At 46.3% G+C, this 24085-nt stretch overlaps 4 protein-coding genes across 4 annotated transcripts; 3 read left to right on the top strand and 1 right to left on the bottom strand.

Annotated features, from left to right (window-relative positions):
• Nucleotides 1–428: 428 nt before the first annotated feature.
• On the top strand, nt 429–1413 carry BDR25DRAFT_344815 (uncharacterized protein; the record flags this gene model as incomplete). The annotated part of the gene is made up of 2 exons (XM_033693981.1): nt 429–720; nt 793–1413. The coding sequence occupies 2 exons, from the start codon at nt 429–431 to the stop codon at nt 1365–1367; spliced, it is 867 nt and encodes a 288-aa protein (XP_033544245.1). The 3' UTR covers nt 1368–1413.
• Nucleotides 1414–11136: 9723 nt separating this feature from the next.
• BDR25DRAFT_234286 (uncharacterized protein) lies at nt 11137–11953 on the bottom strand (the record flags this gene model as incomplete). Its single annotated transcript, XM_033685475.1, has 2 exons — nt 11137–11683; nt 11766–11953. 2 exons carry the CDS (start codon nt 11951–11953, stop codon nt 11137–11139), a joined length of 735 nt encoding a protein of 244 aa, XP_033544244.1.
• Nucleotides 11954–13193: 1240 nt separating this feature from the next.
• On the top strand, nt 13194–14978 carry BDR25DRAFT_266790 (chitinase 1 precursor). Its single transcript, XM_033687013.1, has 4 exons — nt 13194–13704; nt 13753–13777; nt 13833–14085; nt 14151–14978. Exons 1-4 carry the CDS (start codon nt 13535–13537, stop codon nt 14831–14833), a joined length of 1131 nt encoding a protein of 376 aa, XP_033544243.1. The 5' UTR covers nt 13194–13534; the 3' UTR covers nt 14834–14978.
• Nucleotides 14979–15113: 135 nt separating this feature from the next.
• On the top strand, nt 15114–18246 carry BDR25DRAFT_266788 (uncharacterized protein). The gene is made up of 6 exons (XM_033687012.1): nt 15114–15310; nt 15370–16073; nt 16127–16405; nt 16452–16567; nt 16618–17400; nt 17462–18246. Exons 1-6 carry the CDS (start codon nt 15280–15282, stop codon nt 18027–18029), a joined length of 2481 nt encoding a protein of 826 aa, XP_033544242.1. The 5' UTR covers nt 15114–15279; the 3' UTR covers nt 18030–18246.
• The last annotated feature ends 5839 nt before the right edge of the window (nt 18247–24085 follow it).

Here is a 24085-nt window from a genome sequence, read left to right as displayed (position 1 = left end):
CGGCCGGGCTGTACGGGTTGTAGCGAGCAACTACTGGGTTAGACTATCGTCCGGTCCTGGGGTAACAGTTCAGTTCCTAGAAACAAGTGAATGACAATTCGGACATCTCGACCCAGAATGCAGCCACTGCATGACCCATGGATGGAAGCCTAGACTTTCTTTGCCTTCTGCAACTATTGTTGCATTCAGAGCATGGCCCTGCAATGTTGCGAAGAGAGCCGGATAGTAGGACGTCAGCCCTTGGGTGGTCCAGAGCGACAATAGTAATTGATATAAAGCTGTGGAGGTTCTGTCTTCTCTCCAAGGCGTTTCAGCTGAAAGCATTTCTATTCTCAAGTATTTTGTTCGCCGCTAGATTTGTCGTTCTTCATCCAAGCGCCTACGGAGACCTGAATGATCCAAGCTCACATTTTCACCCTAACCCCATGATGTCGGAGCGGCGTGTGCAATACCAATACACGCCATTCTACAACAAAGCAGCACGGTATCCAGAACTTCCGGTAGTACGTCGTTTTGGTGCACAGGTGACGAAGGTGCTTTATGACGATATCGAAGACCTTTTGCAGAAGGAAAAAGATGTTGGTGATGCCTTGGCACGAGTCCGGACTCCTAATACCGGCGTCACGTTCTTGGACTGCCCTAGAAGCGTCGTGAAGCGGGAGAATCCAGAGGTGTACGACGGGGAATGGCAAGAGTTCGAAAAATGTCTTCGGGACTATGGTGCGTACCTTTCCTGACAAAGAGTCTCCGTGTCTAGCCCTCCTCGTCGGAAGATAATCTAATTGCCTCCAGGTCGTGATCTCTTACAGGCTCATGAGCTATTCAATCTACCTAACCAAGACCCGTATTTTACCAAACATTTTGCTGAGTATCGGGAGCTGTTTGAGAATGATGTTTTCGGACCTACTGGGGAAAAGGCTAGCGTGTACAAGGATCATAGTCCACCTGATGATATCTGCGCCTTGAAAGCAGTGCCTAAGGAAGACTACGTCACTACTCTTGTCAAGGACAACATCGATTGGATTGAAAGAAATATATTGAGTCATCTTCGGAGGCCCTGGACTTTCCAAAAGCATAAACAACAACACCGGGAGACTTTCGTCCATCTCAGTACCGTCAAGTCGATTATGGACTGGAGCACATGTGTTTTTAGTCCTATCCTGTTTACGGCGACCATCTTTACTCTCATCTGGATCAAGCCCTTGAACTCTCGTGTCTTAATCATATTCATCTTTGGGGAAATCTTTGCCTTGGTAATGAAATTGCGTGGGGTCTCGCGGGGAGAAATATTTGCTGCTACTGCTGGGTACTTTGCGGTCGCGTCCATGTTCGTCTCAACAACGAGCAGCAGCTCTGTTAATCAGTGAGGCTTTGATGTTGTGGGTTCCTTCGGTGGCGTGGAAAGTTACGAGGTGAGTGCAAAGTCTCTTCGCAATTCCGGAGGGCCAAAGCTAGACCCAATTAGGACTTCTTCAGGCTCCATTCTCGCAACTCATCCTCGCCAAGTCTACGCACATGATCTGACCGTTGTTTAGGAACTTTCTATCGCAACTCAATTCGCTGTTTCTTCAAACTCCTTTCCTGCTATGTATACTAAGGAAAAGATAAAACCTAGTGACAATGCGGCTTGGATTCATCCCCGATCGCTTACTCTTTCCCGTGGCTTCATAACGATTCATAACATCCTAGACCACTTGGGGATGGAAATACCTTTAACTAACAAGCAATGTAAGTATCGTTCGGCTATTTCCGATACTCGTCCGCAAATCTCTCTCGGGCAACACGTCCTCAAGCTCCATCAAGTCACCGAAACTGCCAAGGCCCCTGTCCACAGAGTACAGCCTCCGCATACTCAAAGGTGTGCCAAGCGATCCTTCTACCCTAGTCACGGATCACGGGCGATCATTCCAGGCCAATGACGGCGTCAGGGTAAGAGACGCCATCCCCTAGCACGGCCCCGGCCTCTAACGCACCGTAAGCGGATGGGCGGACAAGGGGTCTGTATGCCTTGCTATCAGAATGTGACAGCTCTGAGCGTTCAACTTCTATGCGGTTCCATCATGTCGAATCGCATCTATGATGGCTAGTCGAAATGACACGGAGCGCCCGATGAAAATACCTCGAGGACTGCGTCCTCCAGTTGAGCATTATTTCTTATAAGACTCTTCCCTACCTGAAAAGGTTTCTTAACCGCCTCCTTTCTCGCATATCAACTCCCATTTCTCCTACTGAGCTGGATTTCTAGATCATCCAATATTTCCCTCGCTTCTAAAATGAGCGAAACAATTCTCCCAACATCGCCCCCTCCTTCACTCCGTGAGCCCCTCTGTCGGAACTTTCTCGTAGATAGATGCTAACATCCTCTTTTAGCACCTCTTTAGACGGGGCTTCAAGAGGTAAATGACGAAGGTTTCTGTGAGTTTTCCTGCAAAGTCAACAGTTTAGTCTTCTAAACATGATGCAAGATTAGCACATAGTGTGAATGACGGTATGCAAGATCTCAATCTATTTTTGCACGTCGAGAAGCTGCTGATTGGCAGAGAACAGGTGTGCCCACGTCGTTGACTGGGGGACGTGTTTCGGTTCCTTCCCCGGCGGAGAGCGCGTCGACGCCTTCTCAGCAACCTGCTTGAGAGCATGCAACTCCAAAAACCGTCTCCCGCCCATTCAATTTTTTTAAACCATGACCGCCATACTGCACGTAGTTACCGCCTCTGCTTTCAGGAATCCTCGCGCAGCATACCGAGAGCGACAACATCTCCCTTAAACAAACCCTCGGCTCATCTCCAGCTGATGCAGCAGTCGACGCGTCTATGTTACTTTAATCTGGCTATCGAAAATGTATCTCAGGCATGGTTACGGACGCGGGTATAGCACGGCCGTCTCTGTAAAGGAGTGTGTTCCTGATATGGAGGAGTTTGGACAAAGTTCTCTCGTTTACGGCCTTTGGCTACCCTCGCCCTTCTAGCACGAAAATTTTACTTTCCAATAAACCTTATACTTCCCCTAGTTGCTTCCCTACTAGTGCGCTTATGAGAAGAGAAGAGATACCTCACGAACTCACTTTCCAGCCGATCTAGCATACCTCGAGCTCACACGAAGCCACCTATTCCGAAGCCATAATCAAGACATCTAAATACAGGGTGAGACACTCCCTCCTACCCAAAATATCTCCATATATCCACAAATCTTCCCCTAACCGCTCTTGCTGCAGATTCTCGCGGGCAACCCCCCTACGACATCGCACTCGATCATCAGCTCATCACCGTCCCTCTACGATAGCTCTGATTCTCAACTCACAGCATACAGACACATCATGCGCCTAGTCCTTCCGAGGATCTTACCCGAAGACTTGGGATCAATGCAGCTCGCCGACCCAACACGCATCCAACTCTCCGAGCATGCTTCCCAAAAAACATGGGAACACCGTAGCTCAGTTTTCAACACCGCTATTGCTCCACCCACGTAATCTTCGTATACGCCATTGTTGTACGCATGAGACTGGGTATGCACGGAGTCGCACGTGAGATTTTTGTACACACAACACTATTTTCGTTTCCTGCGACATCGCTGCATCGTCTCGCGTGTCACAGTCGGTGCCGAAAACGCATACACCATTCTCGGTATATACAGCATGTTAATCATATAACTCGGAACATAATTCAAGGGGGTGTTTATCTATTCAAATACTTGCTGGAGTTAGGTAGATTGTCGATAGGGTGCAAATTTCTGTCCTAAATTACCCCCGTCATGTTCCACGTTGGGATCAAGATACAGTGCTGTCTAGACGGTAGATAAATGGATACGGAGGCTAACGTTATATTTAATTGGATATCAATTGACTCTACTGGCTATGCCTTTCTAAGTGCCCATCCCTTCAGGTGTTGCACGCATGAACAACGGTTCCGTAGAAGTCCTACTAAAAACCTACTCGATCTCAATGAGATCAAAGGGCAGGGATGATCTCTCCATAAGCCAGATTTGGGCAGAACGGTGATGAGCAAGTCTAGTTCACGCCCTGCTTCCTATCGCTTAAGAGCAGTTGATTATCCCTTGACTCATCCCCATTCCCCGCAATCCTCTTTACCAAACGAGAATCTAAAGCCCTCTGCTAACATCGATCAGCAATCACTAGGATTGACCATATTACCTTAGATCCAATGTGTACAGCGACCCTCACTACTTCTCTCCCTCATTGGAGCGACGAGGGCCCGGATGAATTGTGATTATGCACCTCATTTCTTCATTGCCAACGGAAGCTCAAGCTCCACATATCGCGAGTCGCCCAATCAACCCATGCATATGTCATCGAAACAAGCCTTCTCTAAGCTACTCCTATCCGAAAAGCTATCCATTCCTAGCATAGTCAACCATCTCCCGAACACCCCCAGCTGAAGCCCACCCAACACCGAGGCTGGGCGGCAAATCGAGTTGGGAAGGCGTGGAAGCGTGCTCCTGGAACCTTCATTGGAGGCATCGATGCATATGTAATAAGAATCGTAAGGAATATGGATGGGTCCACCCCGAGGAGCGCGTGGTGGGAGATAAGCGAGGGTTGGTGATGTAGCACCATTGGGCCGGCGGCTGTAGCGCGACGCTGCCACGGGTCTTTGCGGAAGGAGGTGGACATATAAAGGGTATGAATTGCTTGATCGTAGAAGGTTAGATGATGGCGGAGGGTTCGATTTCGAGGTGATGAAGGAATGTCTAAGAAGGTAAGACGATAGCACTTTTGTGCTATGCTTTGCTGGCTCTGGAGGCTAACCATCCAATTAGCTGGGCTTCGGAGGGCGGCGACCCGGCGATACTCCAAGGAGAGAAACCGATGAGTGAGGTACTTTTCATATTAGAATGAGTGCACGAACGAAGCAGACGCGATAGATGCAGGCAGCGGGGCAAATTTTCAAAGATGAGCAACAACGAAAAGCGAAGGGAAGCCAGCCCAGTCAAGCCCAGTATGAAAAGTGAGGCGATCCATGCACTCGAAGACAGCAGGACCCCCAGTGCGGCGGATCATGTCGGGGCAAGGGGGCACGGGTCCTCAAAACAACGCTTTTCAAGGCCGCCCAGTAAGACGGGTCGAGAGGCCTTCTGTTGCATCAACGCTTTGTTTCTGGCCCACCCAACAACAATTTTGCCGTGCACGCTCGCACTGCGCAGTTTTTAGCCCGGACGTTAATCGTACTGGGAGAGAGCGGTGGGCCAGTGGCTGACTAGCGTTTAAGGGATCATATACGCGAGCAACGCACCATGCAGAAGGCTGAAGACATCGTACGTTCGAATGTCAAAAAAAATCCGGGCCGAGATGTTCAGATAGCACCTTACTTTAGGAGGACGTTGCTGGCCATGTATAGGAGATTCCAACAGTGTATGAAATGAAACGCGGCAAATTTTGAGTTTGTCTGAGTGTAAAGCAGACAGTTCAGATTCACATCCCATCTACCTTTTTACCAACCTCTCCGGAACCTAGATCACTAAAAAGATCGTATGGCGTATTGAAGACTCCTTTTGATTCACCGGTCAAGGCCATGCTGCCCCACCAATGGGCTTGAAGCCACCTAACGCTTGCTCGAATAGAGGAAAGCCTAGGCGTGAGGCATCCTTGCTGGTAAGGGTCGCCAAAGAACCTTCATCACACAGGGGAAGAATTCTGTCGATGATACTGTGAACCTAGAGTTGCAGGTTCGGCGACCGCTGGAGGACCGGCGACCGCTGGAGGACCGGCGACCGCTGGAGGACTAGCGACGGTCGCAGAGTGCGGAGTTGTAGCTGCTGTGTACTGGGTCTCGAGAGTCGTGATGGCTTTGGCAATTTTTGCTGCTTGTTGCTCCCGGAATTTTTGTTTGTACTCCGGTGTATCCAGCAATGCTGCACACCATGAGTCAGCTTTGGAGCACAACTTGAGAGCCCATAGAGGCCTGGTGTACCTTTCGCACTTGTCGTACTGATCACCACCCGATCTCGTGGTTGGACATGGGGATCCATCTTAGAGCACTATCAACTGAGTGAAGAGATCGTACTCCAAATGAATTCGAAACTTAGTATAGTGGATATGAATAGAGTTGGCGCGAAAGAGTGCGCGGTATCCGTCTGATGTCTTCTGGCTGGAGGTGGGGGATTTATATCCCCCTTCTTGTCTACACAAACTGTGAGCTTTCACTGCACTATCACCAGTCTTGGCAAAGCACTGCCATTGCAATCACGAAGAGACCCTGGCATTGGAGCCAGATTTGGCGGGCCTTGCATATAATTAGTGTTGGGCTGCTGCAATGGCGTCCAAGGCTGTCCTGATCCGCGCGGGAGACCGCCATGTCTCGGTTTCCCGAGAGTCGGTGTGATCGACGGTACGAATACCCTTATTTTACACTCCGGCCACCAGTCAGTAAAGCCTGAGCAATTTGTGACGTATCGCAATTGCTACAATCGGATTCTCAGTCTACTGTGTGGGTCCAGGTTACTGGATGCGGTCCTTGAATGGGATTTGACTCGAGTCGACGGGGTTTTAGCAAGGGATTCGATAGCGGCATGAACTTTCTCGGGAATTGAGCTTTTGAGGAGTGTGTGCCTTAGCTAGAGTGTTCGTCTGCCTGGGCTTAGAACATGAACCAAAAGTGTTAAAAGAACGCGTTCAATATGAGATTCCTACAAAATGCAATGTGCTGTGCAAAATTCTCTCTGTGCGTGGCAGTTTTTCGCGACGGCATGCAAGGGCCGGTGCCATTCCCAGCCGTCTCAGCCATGCCCACAAACGCCCGGGCGTTGCTGACATAAATTTCGTCAGGCTGTTTTGGGAGCTAGACCTACCGTGCGTCTGGCAAAAAGGCTGGGGTAGCTCAGACCTAACCTCAAGCCTTCCGGTTGCGATTCCCATACGTGCTGGCGAGAAACCCGCCGGGCACGGCACATACGCTGTCTAGTAATTAGTAGGCAAGTCAAAACCTACTGATGAGTAAGAATAGTAAGAGAATGTACATACGTTGAGATAAATATCGCGTACAGCGGGTTGTCGAACGCGAAGCAACATATTACGACAAGACACAGGTATGTCAAGAATGCTGCGAGGGCGGCCGTTCCAGAAGAAACATTATACAAGCAGATAACTACACCGCAGATGAACGAGAGAATTATGGCATTTCCAGTGCCGGATGCGATGCGTTTGAGTCTTCTTATGCTTAGACTGCATTGTCCGAACATGTCTGGTACTTCCCGAGAACCCAAAATACGGGCTCCCCATCTCTGGAATATTATCCTTGGAGCAACATATTTCAGAAGCCATTCGGTCCACGGAGCGGCATCCTCCTGGTGAACCACTTGTATGATATCCCGGTGGAATGTTTCTGGATCATGCAATGTCCCCCATACTTGTGCATCGGATTCTTTAAGCTCCTGATCGCATCCTTTGGGTTCGCTCAGAAAATACTGAATCTCTTTGATGAAGGAGAAGTTCCATCCTTTCGATCCTAAGGTATCAAATCGGATGAGAGCTTCCTCTACACACAGTGTAAGTCTAGGTATCAGGCCTACCAGAATCAACAATCGAAAAATTCTCACCGTATTCCCTCATTTCTTTCTGTAAGGTCTCATACACATCACGCTGTTCTTTATCCCCATCACGCTTTCCCTTCGGCCCCTTCTTCAAACACTCGAAGTTGCAGCTGTATAGTTTCCTTTCGCCGTCCGGAGAAGAGGAATCTCTCTTCTCAAGCATAAGAAGCCTGTCCTCGAGCATGGCGAGTTCATGTTGGCGATATAGCAAAAGGCGAGCAGAAAGAGCAGAGAACCTCCGAAGATGAAGATAACGGGGGCTTTGTGAAAAAAAGTAGGCAAGTTTTGGATAGCCCTTGACATGAAGGTTCGCATACTTCTCGGCGAGGTGGATCGGATCATCCGGCACATGCATCCCCGGACTCGGCTGTAGTTGTTTTTGTGGCGGCGGGGTGGGGTTCAGAATCTGGCTCGCCATTCGCTCGAAGTTTGATAATCCAAGGTCTTAGAGTTTGGAGACAAGTGGTAACGAATATTCGACAATAAATATGTAAGTAGGATTTTATACTGCTGGAATACTTTGGATTGAAAAAAAATAAATCCTGGAGCCCCCCCAAGGCCTTATATGCTTACCGGACTGTCTCAACTTCACGAGGCTCCATTTCAAGGTCATGACTCCAACTATACCAAGGACTTTCGGGAACCAGTGGAGAGCACAGGTCTATTCCGATGTCTCAAAACTTAGCGACTCGTCCGGCGGATCGCCTTTTGCGACAGGGAGTCTATGCTTGGGACGACGATAGTTGAGCCCTGAAGGCTCAAACCCCCTCAAAGCTGGATATGCAATCTTCTAGTGTGGGGGCAGACGCTTTGAGATCGGTTCTGGAAGCTTCAAAAATGCGCTTAATGGAGGGATAGGCAGATCAGTGCCCAACGTCAAACTCCACTGCTCACGAAAGCCTATCATTAGCAGCCCCAGCTAATGATTGAACATGGAAACCACATGGAACTTGTGGCACAGCCCGGAGTCCTTATACTCTGCATCGGATCGGGGCCGGGACGTACCGTATGCATGTCATCTCCAACGATGTCTCGTTCCAACCCCCCTTCGTAGGGCTGATGGATGGTTGCGATTGGCGACGGGGAGCTCTTATCGATAGCCAACAATAGTTCGTCCAAAAATCTCAAACAAGGAGTCATTAAAACAGCGTCGGCCCTCATCATGCTATGGCTCCGTAGTATTTTGCAGCTCGTTGAAACAGGGCAACGGTATGTGATTCGTAAGTCTTTGCTCGTTGGCGCAGCTGTTTGGGCGGCGATAAAAAGTCTAATAATAATGAGAGAAACCCTGAAGTTGTTGCACAGAGACTGGCCCCTTGAAGGATAATCGAGTCGGCTCGGAGCTGTATAAGGAAAGGTGGGCGGTTCAAGAAGTACCAGGGGCTCACTTAGGCTAGGATCATCATAATCCACCAGTGAGAAATTCAGCAAGATCTTAGTGAGTAAACACGTGGCCGTACGATAGCCACGAAGATGTTCTGCGAGAAAGCTAAAGATTTGAGAAAAGTGTGGCGGTCTTGTCGGGTCGGTTCGGAGCCGAGAAAAACCAAGTTTGTAAGTGCCTATGTACCTTCCTAGCCCAAAAGCTGTCATAACTAGACAAGAGAAGAACCAGTTATCACAGAATGAACTGTGGGTTCTTACTGCCCGCTGGAAAGCTGGATTCGTCAATCTGTAGGAATCCACAAATGTCTTCATTCAGTAGACAACGGATTGCTGTTTAAGAGCCTTCAAATCATCGACCAGGCATTCCTTTGGCTCGTGCAGCGGCATCCACCCAGCGTGGAACATAACTAGGGCGGAGAGTCTCTGTTAAACCTCTTCCTAGAAGCAGGGAGAGAGTTAAGAGGGTGCAGATTTGCACACTAAGTCACCCTTGTTACGCTCTGCGTTAGGTGACAAGATGCAGCATAATCGCTCTGACACCTGGAGGAAACAGTCACCGCAATCCATAAAAGAGAACTAAGGAGGAGGGTTCAGCAAAGTGGCCTTCAGGGGCCAAGGGTCGCTGAAGCAGCACTTCTACCCATCACCAAAGGGAGAGGCGTTGGATCGCGGAGGCGTTCAAATCTCGTGGAAGGAAAGAGTGAGCTGATGCTTAGAGGGAGGAGGTGAAGTTCGATTTAAGTCAAGGAAGTGGGTCTGAAGTCGACATGGTCTTTCCTGATGATACTCGCGCTAGGTTACAAGTAGTTAGGGTACCAGATTTTTATCCTTTAGCCAAGACCATTGCCACGCTTTAAAGTGGATGGAGTGTGAGGGTTTCGGAAAATGTATACTAGCATCCATAAGTTTTCAATTCATATTGGTTATCCAGTCCCCCCTGGCGTAGATGTGAAGCATCACGAAGAGATATGTGAGCGTGAACCTGACCCGCGAATAGAACTCTCGGAAACAAAGTGAGTCGAGTGCATCGGAGTACCTTCGTTGAGAATAATCGAAGGTAAGGCAAAAACCCCTGGGTCAGCTCGGTATCCTCTAGCCTACAGGAGTAGCCTACATGTACTCTGAGAAACCTCAGTATTAAGCTCACTTCGCAAGGTAGTTGCTCCCCAAATCCCCTAATAATCATTCATTTTTTGGTTAGTCGGAACAACAGCACCGCAGAAGCTGATGTCTGATGTAATACGTATATCGTATCTCATGATTCGGGTATATGTCCTGATAAGGGTCGTACAGCTCATTTATCAGTGATACATATTTACACGAGACATTATATAAGGTGTGGCATCAATAGGTCGCGGCTGGCATGACTGAAGATAGTCTATGAATCATGATGATACCGTCTGCATCGAACGGATGAAGGGAGCTGAAGGATTCTGAGCGACTGCAGGAGATCCAACGAGTAAATTAAGTCGCCGCCTTAGCTTTCTCGATCTTGAGGGAATGAGTGGTTGCCAGAATGGCACCAAAGGTAATGACGCAATGGAAAATCTGTGTAACCATGATCTCGATGTCTTCCTAGTTTAGCTACACAGATTGCTGAACTTGCCAACACAAGCGAGCTGGATGGTCATTGCTTTCGCTGACTGCAGGAACGAAAAGCTGATGAAGAACGTGGAATACGCAAATAGAGAACGAAGAAAGGCCGCCGGGCTTACGGTTGCAGCAGCGGTGCGTCACATGGCGGTAATACGGTGATCAGGTGCTTCGAAAGTAAATTAAATTTATTGTATCTCATTATTCCTCCGCATAGCTCCTAAGGTGTTGTCGACCCCGGGCGTCGAATCAACACATCGATCATCGCTTATTTTTACGATTGTGGAAAGAAATGTGTTTGGCCTGATCAGTCAGCATGAGAGAGATAAATCGGGCCGTGGACCGCTTACTTCGACGCTTCAGGGTAAAGGACAGGGGCTGGCTTGTCCACGAGGTCTGGAGAATACTCGTACTCAGTGGTAATGCTGTTGACATTGAGGCTATCGACCGGGTCCGGCGTCGTGGTTCCACACATGAAGGGCTGCCGATCATCAGCCCTATCTGGATGTGAACAGGGTTCCCCCAAGTTTCTCAGTGTACACCCGATGACACTCCATGTTGGAAGCAAATCAGGTATATTAGAAATCACCAGGTTCGATGATCGAAGCTAGGTCAATACCCAGCTCGACGGTGCTGCCTCCCACGACCCTTCTTGCGACCACCGCCGTGCCAATTGCCTCGGAACTTGTGTCCACCTCCTTGGTGCGGGTTCCGCTCCTCACGCTCACGCTCCTGCTGTTCCTCCTTCTCCCGCTCAAGCTCTCTCTCGACACGCTCCCTTTCGAGCTCTTCCGCTGTCTTTTCGACCTTCACCTGCGGCTTGGGGAGATCTAAGGGGAACCGGGGGTGGGCACCATTCCTGCAAGCCTTTCCTTCAGGGCAAAATCCGGCCAGGTAGAATGGACACAGTTTGTCTCTTTTATTGTGCTTTAGGGCGCACGATGGGCCAAGGGGGCAGAAGCCACGATCGTAGTGCGGGCAGGAGGGGCGCTTAGAATCGGGGTCAATATGGAGGTATAAGCAGTCATCGCCGTTGGAACACGTCTGCGTGCGGGCGTAGTAGGAGCATTCGGGCATGCGGCGGAGGTTGTATTCATGCAAGAATTCGCATGTCTCGCCCTTCTTACAGAGGCCACGGAGCCAATGCTTGCAGACAAGGCTAAATGAATCAGGGTCAGCTCGACAAATGTGGAAGTCGGAGTCAACGGAAATCAATGTAGGCCATCTCAGAGAGGACGCACTTGGTGTACGATGACTGCATCTGGTGCTTGTCCGGGCAGCCGTTGCCCAGCGGACAGTGGCCCTGCAGGTATGCTTTGCATGCTGGCCGGTTTGGGTCGAGACCGAATCGATACTCGCGCCGCAGGAAGTCGCTGAAGGTGAACTCGTACTTGGCAGGCGGAGTGGCCACTACCGTCTCGGTGGCCATGGTGGTGGGTTGCGTCGAAGGAGTGTGAGTTCAGCCGCAGAGGAGAAGGAATTTGCGTCTGCAAGTGATAGCACAGGGCGGGCGATCCGGGTGGGGTGCTGCAGCGTGGTGCTGCAGTCGAGGGCTGTTGTTGGTGAGAGCGGCAACAGCCAAAGGGCCTGCTCCCCCAGTCACGGCCCATGTAGCGGGCTTGGCATCTGCGAGAGTGGAGCTTGCGCTGCTTGATGGCTCATCGATCGACTGTTCATGCATAGCAAGGATCGCGGATTCACTCCCGCTGTGCGCCCTGGAACCTTGACAGCAACTGTCGGCGTCCTGTCGCCGCTGCTGCTGAGCACTGGCTTGCATGCCGTTTGCTGGCTGCTTGTGTGTGGAACGCCCTCTTGTCCAGGACATGCGAGGTGCACTCGTGGCCTCACGACGTTGAATTCGTCCAGCATCTGCCTGGGAAGCGGACGGCTCCATAGTAGCCCACGATTAACCCTCTGCTCCTATTAGCTCGCCCAGCAGCCAGGGTCGATAATGCCGTGCGTTGTACTGCTGCATGTGAGAGCTCAATCTCTCTCCTCGCCCTGCTCCTACGCTATCATTGCTCCACCGCACCAGGCGGTCTGTCACCGCCGAGACCCCTCCCCCAGTTCTCCTCCCCCAGTTCTCCGTGTCGTGGGACTCTGTGCCTGGCCTTCTGCATCGTTTCAAACAATCCCAGCCGTCTCATTCGCTCTGTCCAGGGCCACTTCAAGCACATCCAGCATGCACAGCTTTTGCTCCCCAGAGCAAGCGCAGTGGCATCGGTTTTGCTCGACCCGGTCCCACCAGATATCTCAGGGTTGACCGACACCAGATATGAATCCCACCTATCACGGCTAGGATCCGTCGACGGTTCTAGCTAGCTTCAACTACTCTCATTTGAAGATCGTGAGGAGTCGCTCTCGACACCAACTTACGCGAGCAGGTGGTGACGCTGCCTTCAATCAATCCTGCCTCCAGAACAGTGGTCGTGGCATTCACTGTAAGGCCGGATTGTGTGCGCCCCGGCCTTACCGTCTCGTCGTCTCATCATCCCATTGATCAAGGGGCTGGGGCAAATATGGCGTCTTCGCATCAGGGTCCTAGCCCGTTTCGACGGTGTGGTTCTCCACAATGATCATCAGACGATTAACATCGCTCAGGCGCCTGGGCCCCATCCTTTAAATGCACCCTGCTGGGACCGCGTTGCCAATTCCCTTACCCCAGCTGTGCCGGCCATGTTTCTTTGCTTCTTCGAATCCTCTCTTCTCTAGAGTTGCGCAAAACACGACGGTGCACATGGCAGCAGCTGTAGTGTGACGGACTGTTATCTGATTCAGTATATTTATATACAAGCACTGCTTCATACGGCTTTCCTTGGTTCGGCGGAGGCATTGTCTCTTCATTTATATTCAATCTCTCCCTCCCGTCTATTCCTGTTGGATTCACATTTCTCACCTCCAAGCGTGCCTAGACGTTCTGCACTAACGAAGCAGCTAGAGATTTGGCTGGCTTGCCTACCACACCAGCATCCCCATTGGCTGACGCCCGCTCCGAATCAGGCCATTGACCATGAGCCGATTTGCCCCGCGTTACTTTGACGAGAATTCCGTCTCCTCAACACCTCCAGTAGCCATGTACTGGAACGGAGTCTACTACCCCAACTGGCGCATCTACCGTGACCAACCGCCGGTATCTCTCAACTTCGACGTCATTTCTCACGTGTTCTACGCCTTTGCCTGGTGATTACTGACCATCCGGGTTCACATCCTCTGCTAACTGTTTTCTAGGGTGAAGTCTGATGGAACAGTTTATGTATTTTCTTGCCCCTTTTTGTCCCCCATATACTCGTTAACTGACCTGTTCGCAGCTGAGCGATGAGTGGGCTGACACACAGATTGAAGTCCCCGGTGCGGGAGATGTCCCTGCAACCCAAGGGTGTCTCAATTCCTTTGCATTGCTGAAGAAGAAGTACACGAAGCTCAGGGTTGTGCTCTCAGTTGGTGGTGGGGGCAAGGGCAGTGAACCTTTTGCGGAAGTAGCTCGCCATGCGGATTCTAGGGAGAGGTTCGCCCAGACTGCCCTAGGGTTGGTACAGCAGTTCGGTATTGACGGCATTGATAGTGAGTCGATAGATTCGCAAGTAATGCTTCATTACTAGCATTTGACGTGCTAACGTTCCTCCTAGTTGATTGGGAACATCCTTCTGATCGTCGGCAGGGAGAGGACTTCGTTGCACTGTTAGCTGCTTTGAGAACGCATCTGCCTGCTCCCCAATACACCCTGTCCTCGGCTCTGCCTGCCGGCGAGTGGGCCCTCCAGCATATCAATCTGGCTCATGCTTCCAACTACTTGGATATGATTAACTTGATGTCGTACGACTTCGCAGGCCCGTGGGTGAAGAAATGTGGTCACCATTCTCAGCTGTTCACACCGCAGATTCCACATAGCCCTGAAGCGGCCATTTCATGCCACTCTGCTGTTTCGTACATGGTCCGACAAGGCGTCCCTCCAAACAAAATCGTCATGGGGGTGCCGGCGTATGGGCGATCCTTCACTGGCACGCGTGGGGTGGGGCATTCGTACTCTGGCCATGCAGGAGAGGAGGGCACGTTTGAATATCGAGACCTCCCCCGGCCCGGGGCCGAGGAATGTATAGACGAGAAGGTGGGAGCGGCTTACTGCGTTGGGGGAGACGGGGGTTTCGTTACCTACGATACCCCGCAAACGGTGAAGATGAAGGCGAAGTATGTACGACAGAACGGGCTCGGCGGGCTGTTCTATTGGACGGGAACAGGGGACGCTAGCGCTCTCACACAGAAGGATAGGAGTTTGGTGTTTAGTGGATTCGTGGGTCTGTTTCCTCAATAATGAAGCATTGGACGCAGCTTTCCAGGATGGGCATGTTTCTTAGCGTGAATTTGGCAGGGTGGCAAGGATTACAAAAAGCTTCGAGTACTACATCTAGCGGAGTGGGATAGTAATTGCCCCTGATTTTAGGGCACTCCTTGTTTTGCATGATACGAAAGGCCATTTTGAGAGCAGAGTTCGATAATATGGTGGCGTAGTCGCTCAAGGTGCTTTGACACGCACAGACCCCGCAATTGTTCCCTGCAAGTGAACACCAACCTTAGAACATCATTAGGTTGCATGAACATCATCTTCTGCCAATATCTTGTAATTCTGCACCCGCAACCACTGCCGTCGACCGGTTTCCTGTTCTTCGGGCGCATTTCACGACGCGCGGTCAGCTGCGACAAACAAATTGGCCAGGTACCGCGAGCGTCGCGGGTCAATGCTCGAGCGAGGTGGACTTCATGCCTGCGCCTTCATCTTCACTGGATTCTGGTGCGCGCTCCCCTAACCCCCCCTTCCGGTCGCGAACATGAGTTGACGATATGCTCTAGCTGAATACGATCCCATCGGTCACCTAAACGCCATCTTCGCTCATCCTTCGACGCTCTCGTCCGTGGCGGCGACCGCTGAAACGCTTCGCAGCTACCAAGATGACCTGGACGAGGACATCGCCGCCTTCGTCGCTACCCAGTCGGCGTCCGATGCCGACAGTGTCCAGCGCATCCAGGCCGCCAAGGCCGACCTGGCCGACCTGTTCAGGAAAATCGAGAGCGTGCGCGAGCGGGCCATCCACACCGAGCACACCATCACGGAGATGACGGCTGATATCAAGCGGCTAGACAACACGAAACGCAACCTGACGCTGTCCATGACCGCATTGAAGAGGCTGCAAATGTTGACCACAGCATACGAGCAGCTGCGCAGCCTGAGTAAGTCGCGCCAGTATAGGGAGTGTGCCCAGCTGCTGCAGGCCGTCATCCAGCTAGTGGCCCACTTCAAGAGCTATAGGTCCATCGACCAGATCGCGGCCCTTAGCCGTAATGTGGCTGATCTGCAGCACGAGCTGCTCGAGCAGGTCTGTGAGGACTTCGAGGTCACGTTCGCCAAGGGCGAGGTTGCACAGCGGAGAGCCATGCTGACCGAAGCGTGCTTGGTGATGGATACCCTGGGCGATCATGCTAGATCGCGGCTTATCAATTGGTATTGCAACACGCAATTGCGGGAATATAGACAGGTGTTTCGTGGAAATGATGAAGTCTGTGCCCCGCCTTACGTGAATCCTCTACAGGCCTTGCTAACAACTCACAGGCCGGCTCATTGGACAATATTTCGAGGCGCTACTCGTGGTTCAATCGTATGATGAAAACCTACGATGTTGAGCATGCCGCCATTTTCCCACCCTATTGGAAGGTGAATGAGATGCTCGCCAACTCGTTTTGTGAAGGCACGCGGGATGACTTCAAGGCAATCCTGCAACGATCCATGCGAAGAGGTGATGGCCAGACCCTGGATGTCGATCTCCTCCTCTCATGCCTGCAGGAAACATTAAACTTCGAGCACAACCTTGAACGCAAGTTCTCCCCGGAGGTTGGTTTATGCCTACCCCGGATCTTACTATTGCTCACGCGCACAGTCCCGATCCTCCATCGACACCATGGCGTCTAAGGATGACCGGCCACACGGCTTTAGCCAGGCCATCTCCGAGGCGTTCGAACCCTATATGAGTCTTTGGGTGGAGTCTCAAGATAAGTATGCAATGTGATAATGGCTGCATGCTCGCACAAAGCTAACTGATCTAGGCAACTTGCCACTTTGATCCCCAAATATCGCCAGCAGCCTGTCCGCAACGAAGAGGAGGAGTTCTCTGCACAGGCTGTCATCCCATCGTCCACTGAGCTATTCCACTTCTACAGGCTCACCCTTGCGCAATGCGCTAAACTCTCAACCGGTACCAGATTACTGGAGCTTTCAAACACGTTCGCTAAATACCTTGATCAGTACGGCCAGCAGGTGCTGTACCATTTCCTGAGTGAAAGACCTGGACCACAGGGACCTTCCATCGAAGATGCCGCTCTCATCCTCAATACAGCTGATTACTGCTATATCACCTGCAACCAATTAGAAGAAAAGATCAAGGGTCGAATAGATGAGGACCTCCGCACAAAGGTTGATCTCCAAAGCCAGGCAGATGCCTTCATGGGCATTGCATCTGCCACGGTCCGCACTCTCGTCCGGAAAGTCGAGATAGACTGTGAGCCTAGTTGGCGTGAAATGCGCAATACACCCTGGAGCAGGCTGGAAAGTGTGGGTGACCAAAGCACATATGTAGCAGAACTGTTGCACCACGTGAAAAACCGGTCAACAGAGGTTCTGAAGTGTTTGCATAAGCAGCAGTATGCAAGGGCTTTTTGCGATAACTTAGTGGACTTGATGGCGACTACGTATATTGCAAACATCGTACAGAGCAAGCCCATCTCTGAAGTCGGTGCTGAGCAGATGTTACTGGACTCTTACGTTCTCAAGAAAGGCTTTATGGAGATTCCCACGCTGAATGACGAGCCTGGGGCAGCACCACCAGCTAGGTAAGTTATGCTCTTCCTCAACTCTCCATACTAGTCCCTCCACCTCCTAATATCTCACCAGCTTCGTAAAACGCGTAAACCAGTCAATGTCCAAAATTGACCCTCTCCTCAAAACCCTGCAAGTCCGTCCCTCACCCCCCGAAGCCCTCGTGCAAGCCTACCTCATCCACATCGCCGACAAGTCTGACACCAACTTCCGCAAAATCCTCGATCTCAAGGGCATCCGCAAATCCGAACAACCCGTGCTCCTTGACCTCTTCGCCGCATTTCGCGCATCCCCATCCAATGAAAGTCTCGTGCAGAACAGCCCGCTGCTTACCCCGCTGCAAGTCCAGACGGGCCATGGCATGGGAAGCGGGATTGGCAGTCTAGGGAATGCGGCTAGTGTGATGGGGACGCCTAGCTTGGGCAGTGGGAGATTCGATCCCGCGGCTTTTGGAAATGCGATTGTGAATGCAGCGAGGGATGGGGTGGATCGATTTGGGAGTCCAGCGCCTGGGCAACAGGGTGGTGTGGGGGAGTCTGGAGAAGGGAAGGGGAATTTGAACGAGAATTTGAAGAATATTGGGAAGTTTTTTAGGAGGGATGTCGGGTTCAGGGGGTTTGGGAGGAGTGAGGAAGGGAAGTAGGATGGTGGTATTAATATGATGTCAATGTGCTCGAAACTCAGTTGCGAGGTCTTCGTGCGCTTGCATGCTTTATTGGGTGGATGGGGGAAGAGTCACCTGGTGAAGCGACGTCGAATGGTTGCGTCAGCTCAGGTGGCACTGTAACGCTCTTCGATATACTTAGACCCACTGCTTCGTGTTGACGATATAGAAGGTTATGCCGATGCTAGTACAGTTGAAGACTATTGTTGACAGTACTTCTATCTAGTACGTACCGTATCAAAGGCGTGGCCCTCACTGCGCTCTAGTGCAAGAATGACGAACAATTTGCGAAGTATTAATGGCATGAACAAGGCATTTCATGGTCCCAGTCATCCATCTGCACATGAACCATACTCTATAAATACATCATCCAATCCTTCTTAAATCGCATAATCTCTAGATCATCTCCAACCTCCAAAGAAACCTTCATTACACCAAGCCCATACAAGAATACAACAACCTACCAAGTTGTCATTGACTATGTCCAAATATCCAGCTTCGGCGACGCTATCCAAGAACTCAATGATCATTTTCTTTGCGCTAGCAACAGCGGCCAGATCAATGTTTAACATGATGGTATGATAACCACTCTACTCCAAGCTAAAGCTAAACCCCTTTTATAGGAAAAACTGCAATAATGTCATTGGCTAACGATTTGTAATGATTAGCAATTGTGCTGAAGATAGTGTCGCACGTGCAATTTTATCCACCTATATATATATATATTCTTCAGCTATGAATAATAGAAGGCTGACCCTTTGGAACTTGAAACAGGTAGATATATCACCTTAGGCACTCGCCAACATTGTGCAGCCGGAGGTTTCGTCATGTCACAAGACAAGCCAGGTGGTGAATCTGCTAGTAGGCACGTGCGTGAACATTCACTGTGATTGTTAAGCATGTTGGGACTGTGAATTCAGCGGCATAGCGCTTCTGATGCGCAGCCAAGTACAGGCTCATTGCTTTCTTCCGCAACCCCTTTTCTATCAGTATCTGGACATCCTGCCCAGACTCTGCACACATGGACAACACACCGGAGAAAAAGAAGCATGCGGAGAAGAAAAGCTTGTTACAAAAGGCCAAAGAGATATTCTCAGTGGTCAAGGGTGAAGCTAAAACTGTCCATCATGACAATTCGAAGAGAGAGGCGGAGCAGGTGGAAGATTTCCAAGGTTGCGACTGCAATGGGGATGAGTTTCAGGATGTCTCTAATAGTCCGGCTAGAGGAGTTGGAAGCAAGCTTTTTAAGGGACTCGAGAAACGCCGGGAGGAGAGAGATAACCGCAATATTAAGGGTATAAATAAGAACGGATGAGTAGTTTTAGAAGACTAAGCATAACACGCAAATGTGTAAGTAAGAAGTAACGTACTTCACGGGCAAGTTGCTCACACACCTAAGTTGCTTACTTTTGCTAAGACCCTACTAAACTACTCTTCCTACACTAATGCATTCCTAACAACACTACTTAGACGCGCTAAAAGAATGTTAGATACAGCTTATGCTTTAAGCTTTTAAATAAAATATAAAACTCTTAAAGAAACATGCTGCAGCTATATATAGAGTCTCTTAAAAGATAATAAATAACTATAGCGCTAGATAACCTTTACAAGCTAATTCTACAGCTAACTTATAAAGGCTAGGTAATAAGAAGAAGTAAATAATTATTAAGACTATACTTAAGCTATATGTATAAGGATTTTCCTTTTAGATAGCATTTATAGCTAATATAGCTAATTCTTTACGCGCTAAGCATAATCTAGGCTATATTAGCATAAACTAGCCTAGTACGTTTAAGAAGTGTTATCTAGACCTTAAAGTAACGTTTACGCGTAGTACAACTATAAAAGAGCCCTCTGTAAGGGTCCTAGAGTAATTTAGGGCAGGTTTAGCCTTATAGAGAATATTAAAGCTAAGTATAGCATCTAGGATAATAACATGTACAACTTTAGCAAGATAGGCTTTATTATAGGCTAAATATCTATTAACTATACTTATGCTTAAAACTTTACTTTAAGCTTTAAATAACACTTTATAAACATACTAGGCTAGTTTATGCTAATATAGCCTAGATTATGCTTAGCGCGTAAAGAATTAGCTATAAATGCTATAAATGCTATCTAAGAGGAAAATCCTTGCATATATAGCTTAAGTATAGTCTTAATAATCACCTGCTTCTTCTTATTACCTAGCCTTTATAAGTTAGCTGTAGAATTAGCTTGTAAAAGTTGTCTAGTGCTATAGTTATTTATTATTTTTTAAAAGACTTTATACATAGCTGCAGCATGTTTCTTTAAAAGTTTTATGTTTTATTTAAAAGCTTAAAGTGTAAGCTGTATCTAACGTTTTTTTAGCGCCTCTAAGTAGTGTTATTAGAAACGCATTAGTGTAGGAAGGGTAGTTTAGTAGGGTCTTAGCAAAAGTAAGCAACTTAGGTGTGTAAGCAACTTGCCTGTAAAGTACGTTAGAAGTAGTATCTAAATAATATTCTAAGCTGTACTGTACTATATAGTGCTGGAGCGGGTTGTTATAGGCTATAATTGTGACGGCGCGTACCGCGTCACATGCTCTGCGGCATCAGCTCCCTCTCTTGCGCAACGAGTAGCACGCTAGTGCTACGAGTAGCGCCTTGGCAGGGGGCGCACATGTATATTTAAACTCGCAGAGCAGCTCCTCTGCTTCTTAGTTTAATCTAGTTAAGTTACACCACCTCTTGCTTGTAGCTTGAGCATGCCGACCGTGACAATAATAGAGTTTGTTAGGGTGTGGTCTTAGCAAAAGTAAGCGACTCAGGTGTGTAAGCAACTCGCCTGTGAAGTATGTTAATAGCTAAGTTTATTATCTATAGTAAAAGTTTAAGTATATAAAAAGAAAAGCTTTTTTACTATACTTTTTATAATTAGTTTAAGCTATATTAAAGGTGTAAAGTAATTAGTAAACTTTATAACTTTATAAACATAATTATAGCTTTATAGAAGTAAAAAGAGCTTTTTACTACTATTAAGTGTTAAGTTTTTAAAAAGGACTTTTTTTTAAACATTTAGCACACTTAAACTAGTGTAGAATAGTAGAATTAAATTTTTTTTACTTATTTAATACCTTTTTACTATTTAGATCTTAAAGAGGCTATCTTAAAGTTTATATACTAATAAAAAGCTACTAATAAGCATAAAATTAATAAGTATACTAGTTTTAGCCTTTTAGCTAATACTTTTACTAATAAAAATTAAAATAAAGCTAAGTAGCTTATAAACTTTCTTAAACCTTTTTTATTAAATAACTAAACACTTTAAAAAAGATCTAGGTATAAGTAGATATATGTCACGGTATCCTCCCCGGATCCTAGACATAACTGTATTAGACGCGTACTAGAGTATTATTAGTGCACGTCTAACACAAACACAACACAACATAGACATAAACTTAAGCATAAACTGCCTTAACACTAACTAAACCTAGAACAGGCTTAATTTATACCTAAAGCGCTTAGACTTTTAAGCTAAGTATTTAATTACTAATTTTTTTCTAAACTTTTCTATTCCTTACATAACATCTTATACTTACTATAATACTTTATGTAGTAATTAAACTAGACCTCTGCAAAGCTCTATAACCTTACTTATGCATAATTATAATATTATGTTGTGTTAAAACTTTAGCTAAGAATAGCCTCTAAATCTAATCTAATAAGCTTAGTACTTACATAACTCTAAGCTATTAAAGCAAGCTAAGAAGCCTTCTAAAAAGCGCTTACTTTATAAAAAAGCTGCTACATTATAAGCTTTAAAGCTTTTTAAAAAGACTTTAAAAAATAGCTTTATGCTATTAAGTAGTTTATTTCTACTTTAACTTTTATTATAGTAGTAGGAACTAAGAACTTACTAGCCTTAAAGCTTACCTAAAAGTCTAGAGATAGCTTAACTTTTTTCTGCTTAACACTACTTATAACTTATAACTTTTCTAACTTAGTAATAAAATCTAACTAACTTCTTAATCCCTTACTATTTAATAAAAAATAAAAAGACTTACTTTTTTTTTTACATAAGCTTTAATATAAACTTAAAGAAAACATAGACTAATTCCCCTCTAAACGCTTCTAGTTATTATATGCCTACTTTTAACTTAACTATAATATAACAGCCTTAATTAACTTACTAATAAATAAGGATATTATTAACTTAGACTAATTTATAGTGTTTTTGTAAGCAACTTATAGAGACTTAAATAAAAAGTTAATAGCCCTAAGTTACCTAAACACCTTATAATAAAAAAAAAAAAGCTTTACTTTACACTTTACTAAGTTCTGCTAACTTGCATTTAATATAGGCCTAAATAAAATAAGTCTAATTATAGCCTTATATAACTCCCTCTTAACTAAACTGTAACGCGCTATAGTAGAAGAACCCCTTCTAAACAACCTTAACGCGTATGTAAACCTAATTACTACCTATAATAATAACATAAGGTTCCTTTCTGTACAAGCCCTAATACACCCCTAAACTAGCGCAGTTGCAAATAAGAACCCTAATATAATAAAAATTAATTTAAATTATGCTCTAGTTAGTTCTAAAAAGTGTAAAGATTATAAAAAAAAAAGTTAATATTTTAAGTGTAGTAAGCATAGTTATATTTTCTAAAACTACTTTATTTCTTTTCCTTAAGTCTATGTAAGTAGCGCTGCTAGTACTTATTAAAGATTCTTACTATTTTAATCTTATTTTTATAAGAGCTTTAACTTATATTTAAGCTCTAATCCCTTTTGCTACTCTTAACGTAGCTGCAGCTATAGTAGTAGAAGCCTATAAAAAGGCTTGTTCTAGGGCTAAGTTGCCCTTTAGGACTAATTTAACACTAAATCTCTACTAACTTATAGGCTAAGTCTCCTACTAATAACTAGAAGTACTAAGTTAATATTCTTATATATTTATAATAAAAAACTATATTAGCTTTAATATAAGCTCTTATTAACTTAGAAGTAAACAGCATAGGTTACATTAATAAAGAACTAGTATGTAAACTAAATCTTTAATTAACACTGCTTACTTAAATAATTTACCTAACTAGATTTAATAAAAAATAACTTAAAAAAAGTTCTATTTTTTATACTATAACTATTACAATTACCTACTAACACTATAAGAAGTAGATTAAACTTTATGTAATAAATATAAAATGTTATAACCTAATTCTAGGACAACTATAGCTGTATTAGCATAAGGTTGCCTTTAATTACTAAGAGTAAGTTCTAAACTTTAACTCTTTTTAATGCTAAGATATATGCTTACACTTACATCTAAATAACACTTAAATAGCACTTAATATAAAAGGTCTTTAAACCTACTTTTTAATAACTTAAAAAAGAACTACCTAAGTAAGGCTAATAAGCTAGGCCTTTTATTAAAATAAGCTATATAAAATAATTTAATAACTGCTTAAACCTAAAAAAGAGAAAGCTTTTAAGAAACTTTTACTTACTTAATTTAAATATAAACTAGGACTTAAACAGCAGATAGACATCTGCTACATAGAACCTGCTTTATTTGTAACCCTAGCTTAATAACTAGATTATAAAATCTACGCAGTTATAATTTCTAATATAGACTAAGCTTTAGCTCCCTAAAAACACACTAACTTAAAAATAATAGTCCTTTAAAACTACTATAACCTGTTACATGTCTTCTTTTAAGATAAGTCTAATAAGCTTTTAATATAACATCTATATAATTACTAAATAACTCTTAAGCCTAGCAAATAACTTAGTTATAGGCTACTATATAGAATGTTACTAAATAAATTAAAAGTGCTCTAAAAATACCTTAATAAGAACTTAAAAAAAGGGTTTATTTAAGCTAGCTTCTTACTAGTAGTGTTACCTATACTATTTATAAAGAAACCTAAAAGTAGGCTTTAATTCTGCATTAACTACTAAGGACTAAACACTATTACTATTAAAAACTAATACTTAATTTTTTTTTTATAAGAAACTCTAAGCTAACTAAGTAAAGTAAAGTATTTTATAAAGTTAAATATTATTACT

Source organism: Lindgomyces ingoldianus (genome assembly GCF_010093535.1).
Source record: "Lindgomyces ingoldianus strain ATCC 200398 unplaced genomic scaffold BDR25scaffold_29, whole genome shotgun sequence".
In the NCBI taxonomy this organism is placed as follows: Eukaryota; Fungi; Ascomycota; class Dothideomycetes; order Pleosporales; family Lindgomycetaceae; genus Lindgomyces; species Lindgomyces ingoldianus.
Note: the sequence above shows the minus strand (reverse complement) of the source record. Positions and strands in the feature narration are given on the sequence as shown.